Consider the following 20,434-nt stretch of genomic DNA (forward strand, 5'->3'; position numbering starts at 1 on the left):
CTCAGTTGAACAAATGCAATGGGTGAATTCTTCAAAGATAGCTTGCAATGGTCAAACTGCATGCAGTTGTATGCTCTGACTAGTCAATTACCTGATTGTGTGGAAAATGCACTTTATGCATGCTCAGAGGCCCAGCTGATGCTTGACACTTGGCATTCAAAACAGGGAAGGCCTGATTCAGATTCAGGATATAAACAGATGTTTGTCATCAAGCCGACATAACATGCTTTATTCGTAAAAAGTTTCATATTAAAAACCATACACATCACGGCTGTTGTAACATCTTTACAAGAAACCAGCACACTCTCTATTGCTGTTAATTACAAAAAATATTTATTTTCAATAACAAAATGCAGAGCAGCTAAATTTAGGAGCTAGGAAATCTTTTATTAACTATATCCCTAATTCCGCGTGCAATGAACCCAATTCCTTTCAAAGGCAATACCTGCAAATTTGCGTTCCGGACTCTTTATTATACAAATCACAATAATGGAATAAGGGGAGGAAAGCAAGATATATACAATATTTCTCCACTTTCTAGCTTTGCGATTGCTTAAAATCAAAGAGGGATAACCTTTCTTCCTTCCTTCTTGCAGTTTGTATCAGAATAATAAACTTTTCACTTCGACATTTTACTAGTATTAGCTACTGCTTGCTACGAACTGCCACTGTGCATCTCTTTAAAGTCATGCGTCCCAATTCTTGACCTTAAAGCTCAATTTTTACTCACGATTCAGTGCATGCATGAAGGTAAACATGAGTAAGTACAAGAATGAAAAGAGACATTTTAGAGTTCAGGTACGGGAAAAGGTCACCCGCCATGGAGTACCATCAAAACATTTTATCCAGTTCTGTAAATGTGCTTTGACTCTTGCTAAGAGCTCAGGTTTGCAAAAGTTTGTAGGACTAGCAACGCAACAAGTAAACCACCGAAAGACCAATATTGGAGGATTATACGATGCAGGAATGTTGTCTATGACCCTTTGTAGCATCAAGGTTGCATTCCTTGAACTACAGGTGACAACTCAATCAAAGGTTTACATCAACATTTAATGAAAATAATTTAGATAATGCTATTCTCAGATAAGAGGCATCTTTGGTGATGTCAAAGACGTTGCAATTTCCAACATGGCAACTCATTGTGTTTGATGAACCTGTATGTAGCATCAAAGTTGCATTCCCTGAACTACAGGTGACAAGTCATTCAAATGTTTACATTAACATTGAATTAAGATAATTTAGATAATGCTAATCTCTGATAAGAGGCGTCTTTGGAGATGCCAAAGGCGTTGCAGTTTCCAACGTGGCAAATCTTTCAAAATATTTCGGAAATAACCAACCATTCAAATGGCACGTGACACATATCAATTGGAAAAGAAACGTAAGTTCAAGCGGAAATTGCACAACCTCTAGTCATTACTCTTTGTTCTAGCCTTCCAACAAATAGATGGATGTCTCTCTTTCAGTCTTTGACAGCCGTGAATGTCGGTGAACTCCAGATAAAGGTACATTTTACCAACAGGAAAATTTGTTATTGCTGAAAAGCAAATACAGTACAAAGCTATCCTTCTTTATTGTAGTTCATTGTAACACTGATTAAAATCTTTTCATGTTGAAATTTCTTCAACTATCTCTGGCATTTCAATTTCACCATCAAACAACCAATGCTCCAACTTCTCCATCATGGGCTTCATCCACTAAAGGCTTTTTTAATTTGCAAATATTAAAAATTCTGAATGTCATATTCCAAATCCTTTTAAAATCCTAACAGCAGCTTAGAAACAACCAGATTTCAGAAAATGCTATATTTACCTCTGGGTTTCTGAGTGTCTAAATATTCTGTCACCTTGAGGACTAGAAGTATGGTCTCTTAAAATGTTGTTTTGAGATTGTCAGGATTCTGGATCATAAGCCAAACAAATGCCATCTATTTCTGGTCTGGCTTCATTCCAGTTGTAGAAATAAATGGGTAAAGAAAACCCAGACAACGTGTCTCCGTGAGCTATGAAATTCAGTGCAAATAATAATAATTTTTAAAAAATAGTTCTTCACATTCACATACATCATTTCAAAACACATTTAAATGTTAGCATTTTATCAATTTAACGCCTTGCAACAGGCAAAAACCTCACCATTATTTCCCTTTCTCTGAAAAGCATTTGAGTATCTGTTAAATGTACTTTGCATCTAAGCTTGTAGTGCGTCTGCAAGCGTAAGAGCTCCTCTGGGCAAAGAAGAGAGAAAATGCAAGGCCAGGCTTTCTTACTCATCTGAGGAGTCCTTTTTTGTTTTTAATTGCTGTTACTTCAAGCGTGGAATATTAAAATAAAATAAAATAAAATAAAAAGCCCAAGGCCCCGTTTATCCAATTGCATCACACGACGCGGTTGGAAAACAAATCTCACATGACCCATTTCTAGTTTTGCCAGGTGTAAAAAATAATAATAAAATAAATCAGAGCTAATTTATTTGTGACAAGTTAATGCAGTTATACATCGGTATGTTCCCAAAAGCAGAAGATGACAAAGTGGGGTCTTTTATGCTCCTTGCTCTTCCACACCAATTTTTCTCCCATGGAAGATGGCACAATTTCATCTATATTAAAGATTAACAACTTGCTACAGCTGGCATGATTTAAAGGTCGGAGTGCTAGATTGGGTCATTGGCAGTGCATTCGCACTACTGAAATAATCCAGGTTGGCACCACTTTAACTGCCATGCCTCAATGCTGTCAAATTCTGGGAATTGTAGTTTGTTGTGGCACCAGAGCTCTCTGACAGAGAAGGCGAAATGTCTCACAAAATGACAGTTTCCAGAATTCCATAGCATCGAGTTGTGGCATTTATAGCAGTGTCAACCTGGACTATTCCTGCAGTGCGGATGCAGCCTGGGAGACCAGGGTTCGAATCCCTGCTCAGCACTAGGTGACCATGGGCAAGCCATACTCTCTCAGCCTCAAAGGACAGTGATGGAAAAGTGCTCTGAGAATAATTCTATTTGGCCATCATAACAGCGAAAAACCAAGTGAAATTTAGGAAAACGGCAATTCTGCCTCATAGCAATGCTTTCTCAAGACAATGTCCCTATCCTGAAAGCAGATGGTGAAAATCACCTTGTGGTGATCTCCCTGCTTCAAAATTAGTATAAAACCCCATTCTTTACAAAACTAAACAGAAAAACCTGTTACATCTTACATTGACATGGTACAATATATGCCACCTATATCCTTTACAGACTGCTGCTAGTGTAAGTGGAGGGGAATACAATCATTTTGCCAAAAGTAACAACAAGGACTAAGCTGCCAAATATTAAATATCCTTCTTATACTGGACAAAATAAATATCTACCATGGTCTTTCGGGTAGAAGGGGCTATGCCCCAAATTTCCCACAAGCAAATGATTTGACGGTGCATAACTCTCCTATAAGAATAATCCTCTAGATGTGAATGGGATTTTATTGCTGAATTCAGATAAAAATTGTTCCTGGCTTTGTTCCACAATTTTTTACAGTCATGTTTTAGATTATTTTAGTACCTGTTTACTAAGTCAACCGCTCTCATATTATGTCCTTAATATCACTCTTCAGCCGTAATGTCAATATCCTTAATCTGGTAATGGGAGCGACTCTTGGTTTTGCAAAGAAATAAGTCCAGAGAAAACATCAGTAGTCTTTCCTCCAAAGTTTCCGGTTCTGTCCACTTCATTTCATGCCTCTAAATACCGCAAAGGGGACATGCAGGAGAGACTCCATTTTCCTCAGGTATATCTCCTGTTATCTCATCCTTATCAGTCATTTCCTTGGCACACCTTTGGCTTGCATTAAAACAATGTTTTGCAAAAGACAGAGCCCTTCAAAATGGTCTCAGGCACCAAGAAAGCTGAGCATATCGGGACATCAGGCATGAAATCCACCTTATTTCTGTTGGCAAAAGCAGAAAAGCTTCCTGCCGTTACACGAGAGTCCCGTTTTTGCTGTCGTATTTCGGGGTGACACGGGGGAAATTGAGGGTGGCGTACTCCGTAGTATTCTGGGACTGGAGGCTTTTCACCTCTTCGGCCGAACGCTCCCGGATTTTGCTGAAGACCTGGATGTCTGCATAATGCACACTGCTGTCATCATGCTTCGTGGGCTTGGATTTGTTCACGGTGGCGTAGACGGGGAACTCGGACACGTCGTCATAAACCGGAGCTACGTCAACACCCTTCCAGAAAGGAGGAGGAGGTAAGCATTAGTAAGCTAATGTCACTTTAGCTAGGACCAACCTTAAGAACTGTTACTGCAAGAGGAGGAGGAGGAGGAGGACAGTCCTATTTTATCCCATCCAAAACTTCACAGAGGAAAACTGGACCATGCATGGCCAAACAACATCAGACTGCAGTCAAGAAGGCAAACGTTATTAATGAGAAACAAAAGACAATGGAGTTTATCACACCGGGGCTAGTTTTGGCATTAAAGGAAGATTAGAGCTCATTTAAAGCATCCCGCAAATAAAGCAAAAATGGTGAGTAATTGCGCGAATGATTATCACACGCAGTCGCGCAAATAAATTGATATCAGAAATGCATTATTGCTGAAATCCCCAAAGTAAAAAGATGTGTATTAATGCTTCTTTGTGACCACTTTAATGGCGAGTTTTGTGCCATGTCGTGTGAAAACATTTTGCGTAATTACACAATTTTTCAGGGATATTCAAAGGATAAACTCCCAATCTCCTTCATGTGATAAACTCCAATCTAGCAGAAGCTGCAGCCATTTCCTTTGCCAGAGCCTACCAGGAAGGGTCAACATCTGTCACTCCTCTGCTTCTCCTTCGCTGCTTAGTTAACTGAGTGAAAACTATTTTTCGGTTTTGAATTCAGTTTGCAGCAACTGAAGCAAACATGGGAGGAGTGGGAGGACGAGAGAGAAACTCGGACGTTTTAAAAGCAGGTCAGAAAGTAAGACAGCAGAGGTTTAATTGGGATTTTTCCTGCCAAGTCAGGACAGTGGGAGGGTATGCCATTTCACTTATTAACATGCAACAAAGTTAGTTTATCAAAAGTCTTGTCTCTCTTTCTAGCTCAAGGGGACAGGAACACAAGAGCTGAAGTATGTTAGCAAACTCTTTCTTGGGTGAGTCTGGTTTACCATAACTACCTTTGGGTCTGAGTCCAGAAAAGCAACTTTCCCAAGATTTAGTTGCACCTGCAGTTGTGAAAGCATAATTATAGGCGTAAATATTCTAATCTGTTACCTTGTCATTAGACATTCACAGTTGTTAATCTATTAATTCACAGTTCACAGGGGTTTAATGACGTCAGAACTGCAGGTACAACCAGATCTAGGAAAAATACACTTTTTACTGTTCTACAATAGAGATAAAACTAGAGGCATGAAAGCATGCATTTGCTTTTGTGTTGCATGTCCCAGCATGTTTGTTTATTGCAACTCCAACTCCTAGTCAGCCTAACCACGAGTTATTTTAAGACAATTTTTCCAAGTGTCAATCCTATTTGTTACTCCCAGTTCCTGGAATCCTATCTACAGAGGACACTCAGAATCAGCTGGTGAATGGTAAAATCAATACACAGATAAATCCCATTGATTCAATGGGGCTACTCTATATAGGTCTCACAAAATGTACCTGTGAAGGCAGTGGGACAGGACCTCCCCATCAGATCCCAAACATTCATAAGGAAGAATACAATCCTTCAAATAACCTGGACCTGAGCTGTGTAGGGTTTTAAAGGTCATAACCAATAACCTGCTGGTTAAACATTGACTCAACCAAGTACGCAGAAAAGAGACAAGGCTCTTGGAAGCTGCGAAACACAAGCACTGATGTAGTCACTTACATACATGGAATAAGGCTGAGTGGAAGATTGGTCTACTAAGATTTATTAAACCTCTTCAGATGAAGATTTAAAAAATGTTGCTAAGACAGCACAGGGTCAGTCTGTGGTTCACTGCCCTTTCAAACTGAAAGCAACCTTTTGCAACTGGTATTAAACCTCTTGGGAGGGAGTTTACCTTTTTGATCTCTGGATGCTGTATACTCTGCTTACTGGTTCTTGTACCTGTAGAAGAAACAGAAAGTAATATTGGAAATAACTTTGATGATCCTAAACAAGGATAGGAGCTATAAGCTAAACTGGGATATTTATTGCAGAATCTTAAGAATTCAAAAGCAAGTTTCTAGAGGTTTTTGTGGGTTTTTCTGGCTATGTGGCCATGTTCTAGAAGAGTTTATTCCTGACGTTTCACCAGCATCTGTGGCTGGCAGCTTTCTCTGACTTTTAAACATCAGTCCATGTCTGAGCCTCTTTTTAACCAATGTGAAAATGGGCCTTGGGTTACTGCTCATCTGAGGCCAGAGCTATGAGCGTGTTGTGGCCATTTGTAAATGTTTAACTTAGTGGAGCCACAGTGAGCGCATGACTCCATCCTTCCGTCCCTCCCTCGGAAATGCCCAGATCCATTGCTTTGGCCGAAACTGTGGGGTGGAATACAATGGCCCACAGTGTCCGTGCAAACATCCAGCCAAAGGAAAGTGAGGGCAGAGTTTTCCTTTCAAGCCCTCCAAGAAGCCCTTAGGAACGTTCTGTTTATTTATCTGCAAACTTTGCTTTTTTTGGTCAAGGAATGTGTTTTGCAGAGGTTGGTCCACACTTGGCGGCCAGGTTGCTTTCCTGTTTATCGCTCCTGGCACCTGTTTATTTTTAAGGATGCTTTCGATCATCTGATTTAGGATGTTTCAGCATCTCTGGGATGACGCACGCCCAGTGCAGATATCACACTCCCATCTCTGCATATAGTCCATCATGGGGTTTCCATGATAATCCTACAGACAGCTTCCAGTTTTTTGGAAATCAAGAACACTGCCTCTGAAATGAACTCTGATTTGCCATTGCAGAAGCCACAGTCCAATGCAGAACTCAGAAAACTAGCTTGTTTGGACCACAACATTTCTGTGTTTTTGCTTATGAATGCAACACTTTGGTCCAAAACTCACTGCAGAAATAACCCAGTTTGAGACTGCTTAAGCGATCTCAAACTGGATTGTTTCTACAGTATGTTTTGGACCTTTCTACAGTGTGTGTATGCTATAACACTCAGACAGACTACAAATGGCCATGCTGGATGGGGAATTCTGGGAGCTGCAGTCCAGAAAAGTAACATTTCCAAGCTCTGCATTCAAGGATGCCCCAAATAAAGATTACCACCTACAACCACACATTGTAAGAAATGGCCATGGCTTACTTACTTGGTTTTTGTTTCTTTCTCTTGAATGGCGAAGGACAGTTCCTAAAATAAAAGATAGGAGAGAGAGGCTCATTAAATTCAGAAGATCTGGATCCTCCAGTGGCACTCCAATGACTACAACTTTATAAATACCAATACTTACAAGCTTACAAGCGGTAAGAAGTTATGATGTTGGGTATTGGTGTTTGCATTTCTAGACGTTCCATCTTATTTCCTCCTCCCACCCAGTTTTCCATTCCAAAACTTGGTCGGCTGCCCGTGCCCACTGAGTACGCGCCATCCCCCAATTTGGGATGTTTTCCTCCCCTGCTCAGAGACTTTTTTCCCCCAAAAGAGCTTTTGTCCTTGTTCTGAAAACTTTGGTGCACTGCCACCGTGGTGGTTACCTCCCTCCTTTGCATGTTTGGTGTGGTTTTTGCCCACATGGGCATCCATGCTTGGAGAACATATTTCACTGTTATTATACGCAGGAGATGCAAGGGTCAATCTAGCACCAAGAATGGCAAATTCCATGCAGCAAAAAATAATTTTCTGACCGAAAATGTACAGCTCTTTCTCTCGTAATGGCAGATGGAAAAACACAGAGGGGCAGAATAGGATGGCAAGGGCTAACCCATGGAAGAGGAAGGTGAAAGAGTGGGCAGACTGTTGCCAAGATGCCCTTCCTTAAACTCCTTTTTCCATGGAAAGGGGTTGGAAATGCTGGGCTGGGAGCCACAGCAGAAACAAACACTCAACTTTTATATGTAACATGATCTCCCCCTTTCTTCCTAAAAACCAAGGGGACTGTGGGAAACTAAAAACACCATCCAAAAAGCACATTCCCTGGTCCGGTGTGGAGAAAAAGGACGAGACGTACTCCACATAGGGCACCCCCATAATAAGGGTGGACAGATAGAGGCACAAAGGATCCCTCTCCAAACAGCTCACTTTGCGCACCTCTCCACACTTAGGAGTTTATCACACTAGGGCTAATTTCGGCATTAAAGAGAGATTAAAGTGCATTTAAAGCATCCCGTAAATAAAGCGAAAAGGGTAATTGTGCCAATGATTATCACATGCAATTGCGCAACTAAAGCAATGTTGGAAATGCATTGTCGCTGAAATCCCAAGTGTGTGTTGATGCTTCTTTGTGGCCACTTTAATGGCGGGTTTTGTGCGACGTCGTGTGAAATCATTTCTCATAATTATGTGATTTTTTCCCCCTCGGGATATTTGCAGAATAAACTCCCAATCTCCTTTGTGTGATAAACTCCATAGTGTGTCCTTCTCCTGCAAGGCTGTGTGCCATGCAGTTAAAATAGCCCAGCTTTAAATATCATCACTGGCATTCCTCGCCATCCCCAGCTGCCTGGTTTCCCAAAGAAGAAAAGGGCCTGTATCAGTTTTCCTGAGCTGATTTCCCCTTGTATTGGCTGGCGATGCAAAGAAAGAGCGGTTCTTTCTCATCATCTGCAGGCAATGGTTATTCTGGGTCTGTCTGCAAGTTAATCCCCAGCTCAGAAGATGGCTGGTATCTCTCAGCCTCAGGTTGGTTCGCTCGAATTAGAAGGGACAAGCCCAGCCAAGAGTTTTGCGTTCCCTTTCTACACTACAAGACAAAATGTTCTCAGCTGAGCTTACCCTTTGGGACTAAATCCTACCCCAAGTCACATGCAAAATGCACGCCCTGTTTACTTTATTTTCCTAGGGTGATGACCACTGTTTCCACAGCTGGAATGCCGCTGGTTTTTGCTACAGCCTGTTGCTGGTTTCGCTGCATGTAAACCATGCAAAGCTTTTGGGTTTTCCTAAATGGCCAGTCTGTGCCGAAACCAAGCGGTCACCTTCTGGCTGGACTCTATAGTGGGCCTTTGGGCTTTGGTTCCAGGACATCCCTGTGGATAACAAAACCCAAGTCCTATTAAATACAGTGGCAACTTTACCAACTCTCAGGAACAAGGTCTTCCCGTCCCTTCTCCACTAGATGATGCTATTTCTCTGTTCAAACTTGATCCATCATCATCATCATCATCCTAATCATAGTCAATTAGAGTCCACAAAATTGACCCAAAATCTGGCTCGACTTATCCAAGGGTCATATTGAAATCCATAATTTTGACCCCAACCCTTGCCCTCGACTTATACACAAGGTTGACTTATAATCGAGTATATGCAATTTTTTGCAAGCTTTTAATGGTGTGCTGTTCGGATGTTTTTAATATCCTGTCTTTTAAAAAAACTTTAAATGGTTTTAATTCTGGGGATTGTTCCATTGCTTTTTAAACACACATAGATAGATAGACAGACATATACCGGTTGTGTCTCTCTTATCCAGAATCCCCAAATTCCAAAATATTCCCAAAACCAAAACTTTTTCCATGGACGGCGGAGAGAGCGATGCCTTTGCTTTCTTCAGTGTCCACAAAGTTTGCTTCAGGCACAAAGTTATTAAAAGATATTGTGTATAAAACAACCTTCAGGACGTGAAACATAAATGAATTTTGTGTTTAGACTTGGGTCCCGCTGCCAAGATATTTCCGGGTTTGTCTTCTTTGTTTTTGGGTCAGACCAGGGTTCGAATCCCAGCTCGTCCTTGGAAGCTCAGAGGGGGACTTGGGCCAAGTCACACTCTCTCAGCCTCAGAGGAAGAAACGTGCCATGAAAACCCCTTGAAAAGTTTGCCTTAAGTTGCCATAAGTTAGAAAAATCTTGAAGGCACACAACAACAACAACAACAACAGACTGGTAAAACTGGTAAAAGCCCACTGGTTCCTAATGGGCTTCTTTACTCCTTGCTGAAAATGAGTCCCAGGAGAGCAAGGGAGAGGTCATGCCCATCGTGGCATGGGGATGCTGGGAGTTGCCATCCACAAAACTCCCAAGTCTTTTTGCAAACCAAGAAAGTCAAGACTCAGCCTGACTTTTTTTGTTCCTCAAAAGCTCTCCTTTGGCTCCCTTTCTGTTTTCATAAAAGCTTGGGATTTGGGGATTCTGGAATTCCTCTGGTCGCCCCCCAAGTGGCTCCCAGTCGCCTCTTTCTACTAGCCAGGAAAGAAAGAAAGAAAGAAAGAAAGAAAGAAAGAAAGAAAGAAAAGGCTCTCCCTGCCTCTTTCTAACCCTCTCTTTTGGGTCCCTTTCCCTTTCCCTAAAAGCTTGGGATTCAGACCAGTCTGGACTCTCTCTGGTGACCCCCAAATGGCTCCCAGTCGCCTCTTCTACTAGCCAAGAAAGAAAGAAAGAAAGAAAGAAAGAAAGAGAGGGATGGAGGGAGGGAGGGAAGGAAGGAAGGAAGGAAGGAAGGAAGGAAGGAAAGAGGAAGAAGAGAGGGGAGGGAAGGGAGGGAAGGAAGGAAGGAAGGAAGGAGGGAGGGAAGGAAGGAAGGAGGAAGGGAGAGAAGGAAGGAAGGAGGGAGGGAGGGAGGAAAGGAAAGAAGGAAGGAAGGAAGGAAAGGAGAGAAAAAAGAAAGAAAGGAAAGAAGAAAGGAAGGGGGAAAAGGGAGGGAGGGAGGAAGGAAGGGCTCTGGCTGGCTGTCCCTATGATCGCTCTCCTTTGGCTGCCTTTCCCTTCCACTAAAGCCCCGATGCCTGGCCCTCCTTCCCCTGCCAGCTTTGCCTGCTGGCTCCAAAGGAAGGAGGGAGGGAGTCTGGGCATCCCTTGGGCAGACAGACAGACAGAGAGAGAGGCCGAGAGACTCACCCTTTCCCGGGGCAGCGGTTGCCCATGGCCTTCCCGCAGCTGGGCAGGGAGGCAGGCGGCCGGGCATGGCCCTCCTGGGGGCCAGAGGGCTCTTCTGGGCTGGCGCTGGGGCTGCTGCTGCTGCTGCTGCTGCTCCGCAGGACGAGGCTCCTCCGCTTCGGAGCAAAGGAAGAGCAGCAGCAGCAGCAGCAGGAGGAGGAGGAGGAGGAGGAGGAGGAAGGAGAGCCAGCAGCCCCACCCGAGGCAGCCCTGGCACGGCTCCTGGCACTGCTGCTGCCACCTGCCCTGGCTGCCCTGGCCCTCCTCCTCCAGCCCAAAGGCCCTCTCAGGCCTTGCCAGCCTTTGGGTTGGCATTTTCCTTCCATGTCCTACATTTGGGGGGGGGTTGTCCTCCTCTGGGGTGAGGATCCTTTTAGGGCGACCAGCCACCTGTCCTCCATTCCAAACCTCCTGCCCAGCAGGGATTGCAAAAGGTCCTCCATTTGGAGCCGGACCCAGAAGTGTGGAGTTATAGTTATAGTCCTAAGTGTGCTCTTTAGCTTTCCTGTTGGAATGGCAACCAGGACCTCTCAGAGCGGCCAGACTAGGTCCTCCTTTTCCAGGACCTGTCCTCCATTTCAGCCCTGTCCCCCATTCTTAATCATGCTTCACATGAGGGAGGACCTTTTGGAATTCTTCCCGGACAGAAGGTGGAAATGGAGGACGGGTCCTGGGGGAAAAAGGAGGACCTCTGGTCACCCTGAGAGGTCCTCATTGCAAGGACCCCAAAGGAGGACAAGGCAAAAAATGCAGGACACCAGGCATTATAAATCAAGGTTAATCATAATAATAATAATAATAATTCCAAAATTGATTGAAAACACTAAGGTAAAAATGAATTCACTCCATATGGTTCATTTATAGCTATAGTACATATACTATATTATTATTATGTTGTTGTTGTTGTGTTGTGTTTTATTGTGTCACTCAAATTGTTTAGGAATATAGCGACCCTAAGGCGAACCTATCATGGGGTTTTCTTGACAGGTTTTGTTCAGAGGAGGTTTGCCATTGCCATCCTCCGAGGCTGAGAGAGTGTGACTTATGGCAGTCATGAAGCAGAGCTGAAGGGGAGCCTGTTCTGGAAGTCTGCAAAGCCCTTTGCAAAGGGACTATATAAGAAGGAGAATCCATTCTCCAAGAAGCCTTCAAAAGCAAAAAAGGAACTTTTCCCCAAGCTCTGGAGAGACGCAGACCTCGGAGTTTATTCTCTGCTGTCAAACATTGGACTATTCCTGGCTTCCGGTTTGCGTATGGCAGACTTGCGGCACCTGTTTCGAAAACATGCCCGGATCCTCCGATTATCTGTCTGCAAAAGAAGAAGGAAACCCTTCAGGGGCCCTGATCAATCCCTCCAAAAGTCTTTCCTTAGAAGCATTGAATTGAACTGGACCTCAAGGATATCTCATGCTTGTGAAGTCAAAGGCTTTCATGGCCAGCATCTATAGTCTTTTGTGGGTTTTTCGGGCTATGGGGCCATGTTCTAGAAGAGTTTATTCCTGATGCTGGCGAAACGTCAGGAATAAACTCTTCTAGAACATGGCCCCATAGCCCGAAAAACCCACAAAAGACTATCTCATGCTTTGGCCTGCATGAGAGTCCATCAAATAAAACCTCATCTTTCAAGGCTGCTCCTTTGGGCCCCTTTCTGGTCCTGGGCCAGCTTTGCACATTTCGATACGGAAACAGAATAGCACCCAAAACATGGGCCGATTCTTGGCTGCCGGTCTGCATTCCCTTCCCATAACGTGTCTGTGAGCATCAAAGAGAGTCTGGGTTTCAGCATCCAGGCTTAACAATTGCAGCAGTGTCAGGCTTTTTCTGCTTAGCCCACAAAAGTCTGAGGACTTTTTGCCCGATGGGCAGAAGGGACCAAGAAGCTCCTTGCAAGCTGCCCAGAGATCTATTTTATTCTATATTTTATTTATGGTTAAACCACTTAAACGAATAAATATGCGTCGTTTTACGTATATTTGAAATTAAGTTGTGGTATATACAGATATTTCTGGATAGAGGATAAATGCAGCACCAGGAGCTGTAATCCCTGTGAGCTTCATTGCTCAGAAACGGTGCTTCTCTGATCATTCTTATCCATGCCATTATATATTGGCACTGTATATTTAAGGTTTTGTAATTTTGTAATATTTGTATCTTATATTTAGATGGTCTCTGACTGCAGAAAACAATGTCCGATAAAAAAGAAACGTCTCAGTGTCTAGCACTGCAGACGTGTGGCTCCCATATCCTGAGTTTTTAGTTCATGTTCTAATGAGCCTTCAGAGCGATGTGGTTCGCTCGATGTGGCTGACTTTCGGTTGTGGTTTTCCAGCTGCTTGATTATCACAGCACTAAAAGGCAAAATCGTAATACATGAGTCATAAGGATGCTTCTGCCCTGTTCCAGACTGTGATGATGTGGAGTCTTGCAAAACTTTGGGGGTTATCACAAGTCTTTGTCCTTTCCTTCCCCTCATGTCCAGTGCGACTTCACCAAACCCTGTGAGACCAGAAACGCTATCGGAATAGAATCGACATGCATTTGCAGAACCCAAAAATCAGGGTTAAGAAATACTTTTATTGGGATGTCAACAAATGTCAGAAGGGGGTGCATGCTTTTGGGGTCTACAGAACTCTTCATCAGAATAGGCTGAAGTGGTAACCATGTGGCCCTGCAAGAAGGCTGCTGGGAGCTGCAGTCCACCAACATCTGGAGATCCACATGATCCCTGGACCAAAGGAAGCCAATGAACCCATTTTTGAAGCCAAAAAGGGGAATGAGGTGGAAGAAACACAAAAACCTGATGGGATACAGTGGCCATGGTGTCATAGTTTGCTGGGATTCACAAGTAATGGCTGCTCTCCATCGGTATGTAAGTGGGCCAATCCCTACATTTCCAGGATTGCAGTGCCTTAAAATTTCAGCAGAGAACTTGGGGAATTGAATTTAAGGGTGCCGAGGAAAGGGGAAGGCAAAGCGATTAAGGGAATGTGATCACAGCAAATGGAAAGGCTCAAAGCATAAATAATTTTCATTGTCACACTGTCTGCAATGCTAGAAATTTGGGGAAGGGAGAGAAATTTATTTTCGGGGGAACAATTCATACTGAAAGGGCAATGCCTTCTTTGTGCACCTTCCCTTGCGGATATAAAGAAATTTATCTGCAGAACCATTCTCGTTGACCAGCTTTGTTTTAGGCCTGATTCTTCTCCTTTGAGCTTCCGCTCGTCTCCGGTGGAGGTTCTTGGCACGTGATCTTCACCTCGTTGACTTTGGCCTTCACCTCCTTCCCCGTCCGCTGAGCTTCGATGCACAGGATCCCGTCGTGGCTCAACGTGGCTTTCACCAAGAGCGGATCGACATCCAAGGGAAGGATGTAGGTCCGAGTGAATTCGCGGGAGATGAAGCCATGGCGGTCGACTTTCTGCGGGTGCTGAGCCGTCACCTCCAGAAGGTTGTCCACGGTGCGGACGGCGATCTCGTCGGGTGTGAAATGGCAGACGTCGAGGAACACCTGGAATTTGTGGTCGTTGAGGTTGACTTCCGAGATCCCTCGGTCTAGCTGCTTGTTTATCCGAGGCCGGATGTAGTAGCCGTGGTACAAGGTGGGGGCCAGGATTTCACCAGGGGAAACACCTACAAGAAACGGAAAGACCATCATCCACATCCTCTGCCAAAAGTGGACACAGGGACACACACACCTAACTTATACAGTATAGGGTTGCCCAGTCAGAGATTTTTGCACCAAAACATGAAATCTAGTAGTGTATTTCTCCCTTTGTCCTCCCCAACTGTCTTGCCCTTCCCACTTCTCTCATTTATTTTGCTTTGTGTGGTTAAAAAGAAAACTTTTACCAGTTTTTTTCTCAGTACAGTACATAAATTCCACCGTTTCTCTGCTTAAAATAGTAGTTTGGTCTGTTCCTTGTCATTAATTCCTTTTAAATCTCTTGCTGCCTGGCCCTTTTGACCAAATTTTGATGGCGCTCTGCCACATCTGTCCCAGTTTTCCTCCATGAATGGTTGGAGGGTATATGCCACTATAGCACCCTGGTTTAGGGAGCACTGCATTGCACCACGTGGGGAATACCACTACAACATGCTGGTTTATTGCAGTTTACACTACAATGTTGGTTTATTACACCATACACTGCAATGTTGGCACAGTACTGTTTATGAAAGGAAATTTAGGATTCTCAGTTGGAGAGCTATGTCCCCGAACTACAAATCCCAAGACTTCATAGTGGTGTGCTTCCTTCTGAGATAACAGTAGTGCAAGCCTGTTTAGAGAGGGGTCTGTCACACCAGTTGGAGCTGTTTGCACTCCTATCAATGGTCCTCTCTAGATAAGGCAGGCAACAAACCTTGGAAGCAAAGCATGTCACTCCTTGCGGAAGACTGAGATAACTCAGAGACTCTTTCTTGCTCTCTGGAAACCCAGAAGTGGACTTTGACCACTCTCCTGCCTGTGATTATTTTCCCTGGCTACGGATTGATGTCTCAGCTTCTTGACCTCTGGACTGCTAGCTATCCATATGGTTTCGGTCTCTTAAAAGTGAATTATGGCACCTAGGATGCAGCCATGGCAGTGAAAGCAGAACCAAAGTGCTAAAGTGTGCAATGCGAAAGGGCCTATGACCAAGTCAGTAAGTGGGATACGTTAAGTACAGCCACCATTGCAAAGAGTATACCATTCAAATAAAGAATCTCAAACATTAACAAACTAGAGAATACACACACACACACACACACTTTCATTCTTTGTGTGAAAAAAATAATTTGAGGGGAAAAGGGGGGAGGAAGCAGATATAAGGAAATAAATAAGGAATCAGTGGTACAATGCAGGTACAAAGCAATTGTACATTCATCCCAGGTTTATTCCTTTAGGTAAATATACCTTGCAGGGTTTTGGTAGTCCTTCCAAAACCAGCCCAACCTGTTTGTTGAGGAGTGAAGGGGATGGTGACAAAATGGTGCATCTTTCGTACCATTTCCAAACATCTGAAATTTAGTTCCTTGTCTGCAACAGGTTTATGTTACATTAGGAAAGGCTTATAGCTCTGTGGCAGAGTGTATCAATCCATCAGTCATCAATATTTATATCCCACCTTTCCCCTAGTCTAAAATAAAGGTTAAAACAGATACAGCTAAAAAAATCATGTCATACAAAAGTTTAAAAAAATAAAATAATAGATAACAATAAATCATCATCATTATTAATATTGCTATTGCTGTTGGAGCCTCCTCCTTCTGCCTTGCCTTCCCTCCATCTGCAACGGTTGCCGCTGTCACTCTACTCCCAGCCTAGCATTGGCACAAGCGTGCCTTAACTCCAGATACCCGCTTTTGTCGGTCCCAGTAAGCACAGAACAAGCTCAGGGTGGCCCAGTGCCAAGCGGATTGCTTGACTGCAGGCTGGCACCAAGAACAAAAGGCCCTTTTCATGCCCATCATCAGCTTCTCTTTTGGAGGGGGCTGCTCCTCTTTTCAGTGGGTCCTGGTGGTGCTTGGAGGGGGCTGAATTGTTTACTGCTGCCTTCGGCATTCTTGTTTTTTCCCCCAGCCAGGCTTTGTGTCCAACTCACCAGCTCAGCTTTTCATCACTTGGTCTCTGATGGGCAGCATTTTCCTAAAGCTGTCCTCTGCCAACTACATTCCACAAAGTGTCCTGGATCAGCAGCTGATTCGGTGGTGGAAAAGGGAGGGTGGGTATGGAAAAGATTTCATTCTTGCTTACTAGCAGCTTTTGGAAAGCTTGTTGGCTATCTTTGGGGGCTTCTTGCAAGGGAGAAGTGTGGCAAGATCCCCTATCCAGGTTGGACCCCAAGCGGCAAGCGGCAGTGCAAGCGGCCCAGCCTCCTTGTAAACTCTTAAACAAAAAAAAGTGTCCAGATAGAAGTTTAAAAAATGATAATGGTAAAGATTTATCATGACAAATTAACTATTAATAAATTGCTAAGTATGTCTGAAGTTCTAAATACCCTAAAGGCACCAGATCCCATCTGGTCTTGCAAGCTAACCAGGGTCAGTCTGGCAGATTGTCAGTGGAGTTTAAACATTAAGGAGATCGGGAGTTCGTCCTGTGAATATCCCAAAAAAATTGTGTAATTATGCGAAACAATTTCACATTACGTCACACAAAACCTGCCATTAAAGTGGTCAGAAAGGAGTATTAACACACATCTTTTTACTTTTGGGATTTCATTGCCAATGTATTTCTGATATCACTTTATTTGCACAATTGTGGGTGATAATTATTTGTGCAATTACTTGTCATTTCTGCTTAATTTGCGGGATGCTTTAAATGTGCTTTAATCTCTCTTTAATGCCCAAATTAGCCCCAGTGTGATAAACTCCAATGAATCCCAGGTGCTGTAGGTTATATTTCAGAGGCAGGAACTGGCAAAAGTCTTCCTTGCCTATGAAAACCCTAAGAAATTCATGGGGTTGCATAAGTCGGCAGGTGACTTGAAGGTACAAATATACACTCAAGTATGGATGGTGACCACCCAAAAGGTCTTGAGGAACCCATATGTAAAACTGCTAGTCTTCTAACATGAAGTATGTTCCATTTAGGCAACATAAGCACATACACAACATCTAAAACTGAGGAGATTAGAAAGACACCAAAGTTACACCATTAAACTACAACAACAACTTCTGAGACATGAAGTTCATCATATGCATTGAAATGTAGATTGGAATGCTGGGTCAATTTGGCAAACAACATATTCAGTGCAAACTCATCAGACCACTATTCTGTACTTATCTGAATAGTAGAGGGTGTTTTTATGCATTATTCTATATCAGCTCTTACAGAAATGTCCCATAATCACAGAGTGAGAAGCATCAGCCCACAAGGATGTTTTCAGCTCCGTTCTGCAAGAAATAAAAGGGAAACATAGCCAGACAGCCCTTTCCCATCTTACCTTCTCCAAAATTCTGGTCGTAAATCTTGCTGGGGTTGGCAAACTCGTATTCTGCACTCATGGGGTAGGCGTGAGGGACGGTGCGCTCTGCCATGGTCTTCTCAGGGAGGAACAGGCCTCTCAAACTACCTGTTTCAGCGTCTCCGGTCAGATTGCAATGTTTTCGTGAGGGTGAATTCCACCGGGAGGAGAACGTGATAAAATACAGACCAAAATAGACATGCCGGCTGTGGAACGCCAGGCCTGCAGTGATGACGGCCCAATTGCTCCTTGCCTACATTCCACCCAAGTGGCATCTTTTCACTCTTTAAATCAGCATGAGTCTGTCTCTACCGACTGCGTTCGCAGCTGTTAGAAATGTCAGAAATATGCAACTCTCCTTCCGACCAACTGGACAATCAAAGGAAAAGCATGAATTGGAAAACTAGACTATATGCAGAGAGATCTTGCAGCACCTTTGAGAGTAACTGCAAGGAAGAAGTTGGCAGCATGAGCTTTTGGAGGAGTTTATCACACAAAGGAGATTGGGAGTTTATCCCATGAATATCCTGGAAAAATCACATAATTACATGAAACAATTTCACATGACTTTGGACAAAACCGACCATTAAAGTGGTCACAAAGAAGCATTAATGCACATCTTTTACTATTGGGATTTCAGCGACAATCCATTTCTGATATCACTTTATTTGCTCAATTGCATGTGATAATCATTCGCGCAATTACTTTCCATTTTCGCTTTATTTGCAGGATGCTTTAAATGTGCTTTAACCTCTCTTTAATGTAAAAATTAGCCCCAGTGTAATAAACGCCTTAGACTTCAGTCTACTTCCTCAGATGCATCTGAGGAAGTAGACTTTATGAAAGCTCTTGCTGCCAACTTCTTTCTTTCAGTTAGTCTCAAAGGTGCTACAAGATCTCCCTACTTACTGATACTACAGACTAACACGGCTATAGCTTTGAATTCTAGACTATACGCTGCGTCCAGTCTTCTAGCCCCATTGGATTCCCACAACTAACTTGGCAAGTATACTTTGTGGGGTGTTATATACCTTCTCCAGTGTGGCGTAGCGGTTTGAGCACTGGATAACAACTCTGGAGATCAGGGTTCAATTCCCCATTCAGCCATGGAAACCCTTTGGGTGAGTGACATAGTCTCAGCTCCAGAAAATCCTCTGATAGGTTCGCTTTAGGGTTGCCATAATTCAGTAAGTAAGTAGTAAGTCAGCAACAACTTGAAGGCATGCAACAAATTGCTGCACACCCCTGACGCATTCTCTCTCATCCTATCTAACCTTTCAAGGATGATGTAAAGATAAATTGGACCAGCCCCTTGTAAACTGTCCTGAAGGAAGGAAAAGACACAAAGGTAATAAATAAGCGCAATTCAGTTCCAAATAATGGCAACTTGAGTCAAAATGGGAACTAAAGGGAGAGAAGTCACAGGGCAACCTGACTTCGAACTCCAACTCATTAATTTTCTTTCTGTAAAACCGGCATGTCAGCATCTTATTTGAAGGCTTGTTGAAAGTATGAATGGAAGAAGGAGTTTATGGGGCCTCTCACAGGTCTCTGTGGAAAGGAGCCATTGAATGCAAGGAGGGGTCCAGACTTGCCCTGCATAGCATCACTTAAAGGGAGCCCTTATTTATTAGTGCTAAACCATGTGAAACCAGATCTGTTTTGTGCATCCTGAGAGGCAGCAGGTGCACCGATACGTCTGGGCCCCCTTGTTATTTACACTACTCGATGAAACTGGAGAACGAAGCCTGGTCAAGACTGCCAGCTACAGCGGTCCAAGTTTCTTCTGACTTCCATAATTTTGGCCCCAAAACCAGCCCTCGACTTATACGTGAGGCCGACATATACTTGAGTTTATATGGCAATTACAACTTTGTTGTTACTTCTGAGTTTTCCCACGGTGTGTGTCCTGGGATGCTCAGCAGCCCAGCGATGGTGAACAAGGAAGACGGCGGTAGATCTGCAGAGAGGAAACTCTTAAGTCTGTTGTTTCCAGGCCCTGCAATGGTTACACCCGGGAAGAGATATCACGGGGGCGAAGAAAGAGGAACAGAGAGAGTGGAGACAGGTCTGGCCGCATTCATATCATGCTCAGCTGGAGGTGGTGCAAGGGCTGGCAACAAACCCTTCCCGCGTGCCTCAGCAACCGGACTGCCTGCTCTCATGTTTCGTATTTAACCCAATCGGTGCAACGAGTCACCTCTTTATTCTTAGCATCCTTATCAAAAGCCCCTGGGATGGAATGAAGTAAACACTCACAGGTCCAGATCCAAATAGGATACAGCGCAGAGGGTACCAGTATTATCTCCTTAGGAAGGGAGTGTCACTTTGGTTGCTTGAAATCCACCACATGCGCTGCCCTTTGTCTACCCGTGCATGTGGTGGCTTTTTAATTTTCTGTCTTTATCCTAATCATTTCCTTCTGAATCTGGCCATGATCATTTCTCCACTGTAAGAGTTGATGTGAGGGGAGAACCACAAAGTATCCTCATGTAGCCAAAATTATAGCTGGCTGTGTTGCCGAAAT

At 43.6% G+C, this 20,434-nt stretch overlaps 2 protein-coding genes across 3 annotated transcripts; both read right to left on the bottom strand.

The window, feature by feature from the left end:
• Positions 1-235: 235 nt before the first annotated feature.
• On the bottom strand, positions 236-11,076 carry CUNH11orf52 (chromosome unknown C11orf52 homolog). The gene is made up of 4 exons (XM_089537589.1): positions 10,922-11,076; positions 7,245-7,285; positions 6,011-6,057; positions 236-4,202 (listed from the first exon to the last, which is right to left on the bottom strand). The coding sequence occupies exons 1-4, from the start codon at positions 10,945-10,947 to the stop codon at positions 3,951-3,953; spliced, it is 366 nt and encodes a 121-aa protein (XP_089393715.1). The 5' UTR covers positions 10,948-11,076; the 3' UTR covers positions 236-3,950.
• A 2,438-nt stretch (positions 11,077-13,514) lies between these two features.
• Positions 13,515-18,076, bottom strand: HSPB2 (heat shock protein family B (small) member 2). 2 transcript variants are annotated; one of them, XM_089537587.1, is made up of 2 exons: positions 17,887-18,076; positions 13,515-14,593 (listed from the first exon to the last, which is right to left on the bottom strand). In XM_089537587.1, the coding sequence occupies exons 1-2, from the start codon at positions 17,978-17,980 to the stop codon at positions 14,151-14,153; spliced, it is 537 nt and encodes a 178-aa protein (XP_089393713.1). In that variant the 5' UTR covers positions 17,981-18,076; the 3' UTR covers positions 13,515-14,150. The 2 variants fall into 2 exon arrangements, with proteins under 2 accessions (XP_089393713.1, XP_089393714.1); XM_089537588.1 differs by lacking the exon at positions 17,887-18,076 and adding an exon at positions 15,855-16,004.
• Between the last annotated feature and the right edge of the window lie 2,358 nt (positions 18,077-20,434).

Source organism: Sceloporus occidentalis, unplaced genomic scaffold (genome assembly GCF_023333645.1).
Source record: "Sceloporus occidentalis isolate IW3139 unplaced genomic scaffold, rSceOcc1.0.p SCAF_9, whole genome shotgun sequence".
NCBI classification, from domain to species: Eukaryota; Metazoa; Chordata; class Lepidosauria; order Squamata; family Phrynosomatidae; genus Sceloporus; species Sceloporus occidentalis.

Coding starts and splice junctions, on each gene's coding strand:
- HSPB2 (XM_089537587.1), bottom strand. CDS start 17,980: ATGGCAGAGCGCACCGTCCCTCACGCCTACCCCATGAGTGCAGAATAC. Junction 14,594..17,886: donor CGACCAGAATTTTGGAGAAG/GTAAGATGGGAA, acceptor CGTTTCTTGTAG/GTGTTTCCCCTGGTGAAATC.
- CUNH11orf52 (XM_089537589.1), bottom strand. CDS start 10,947: ATGGGCAACCGCTGCCCCGGGAAAGG. Junction 7,286..10,921: donor AACCGCTGCCCCGGGAAAGG/GTGAGTCTCTCG, acceptor CTTTTATTTTAG/GAACTGTCCTTCGCCATTCA. Junction 4,203..6,010: donor AGCATCCAGAGATCAAAAAG/GTAAACTCCCTC, acceptor CCTTTCTGGAAG/GGTGTTGACGTAGCTCCGGT.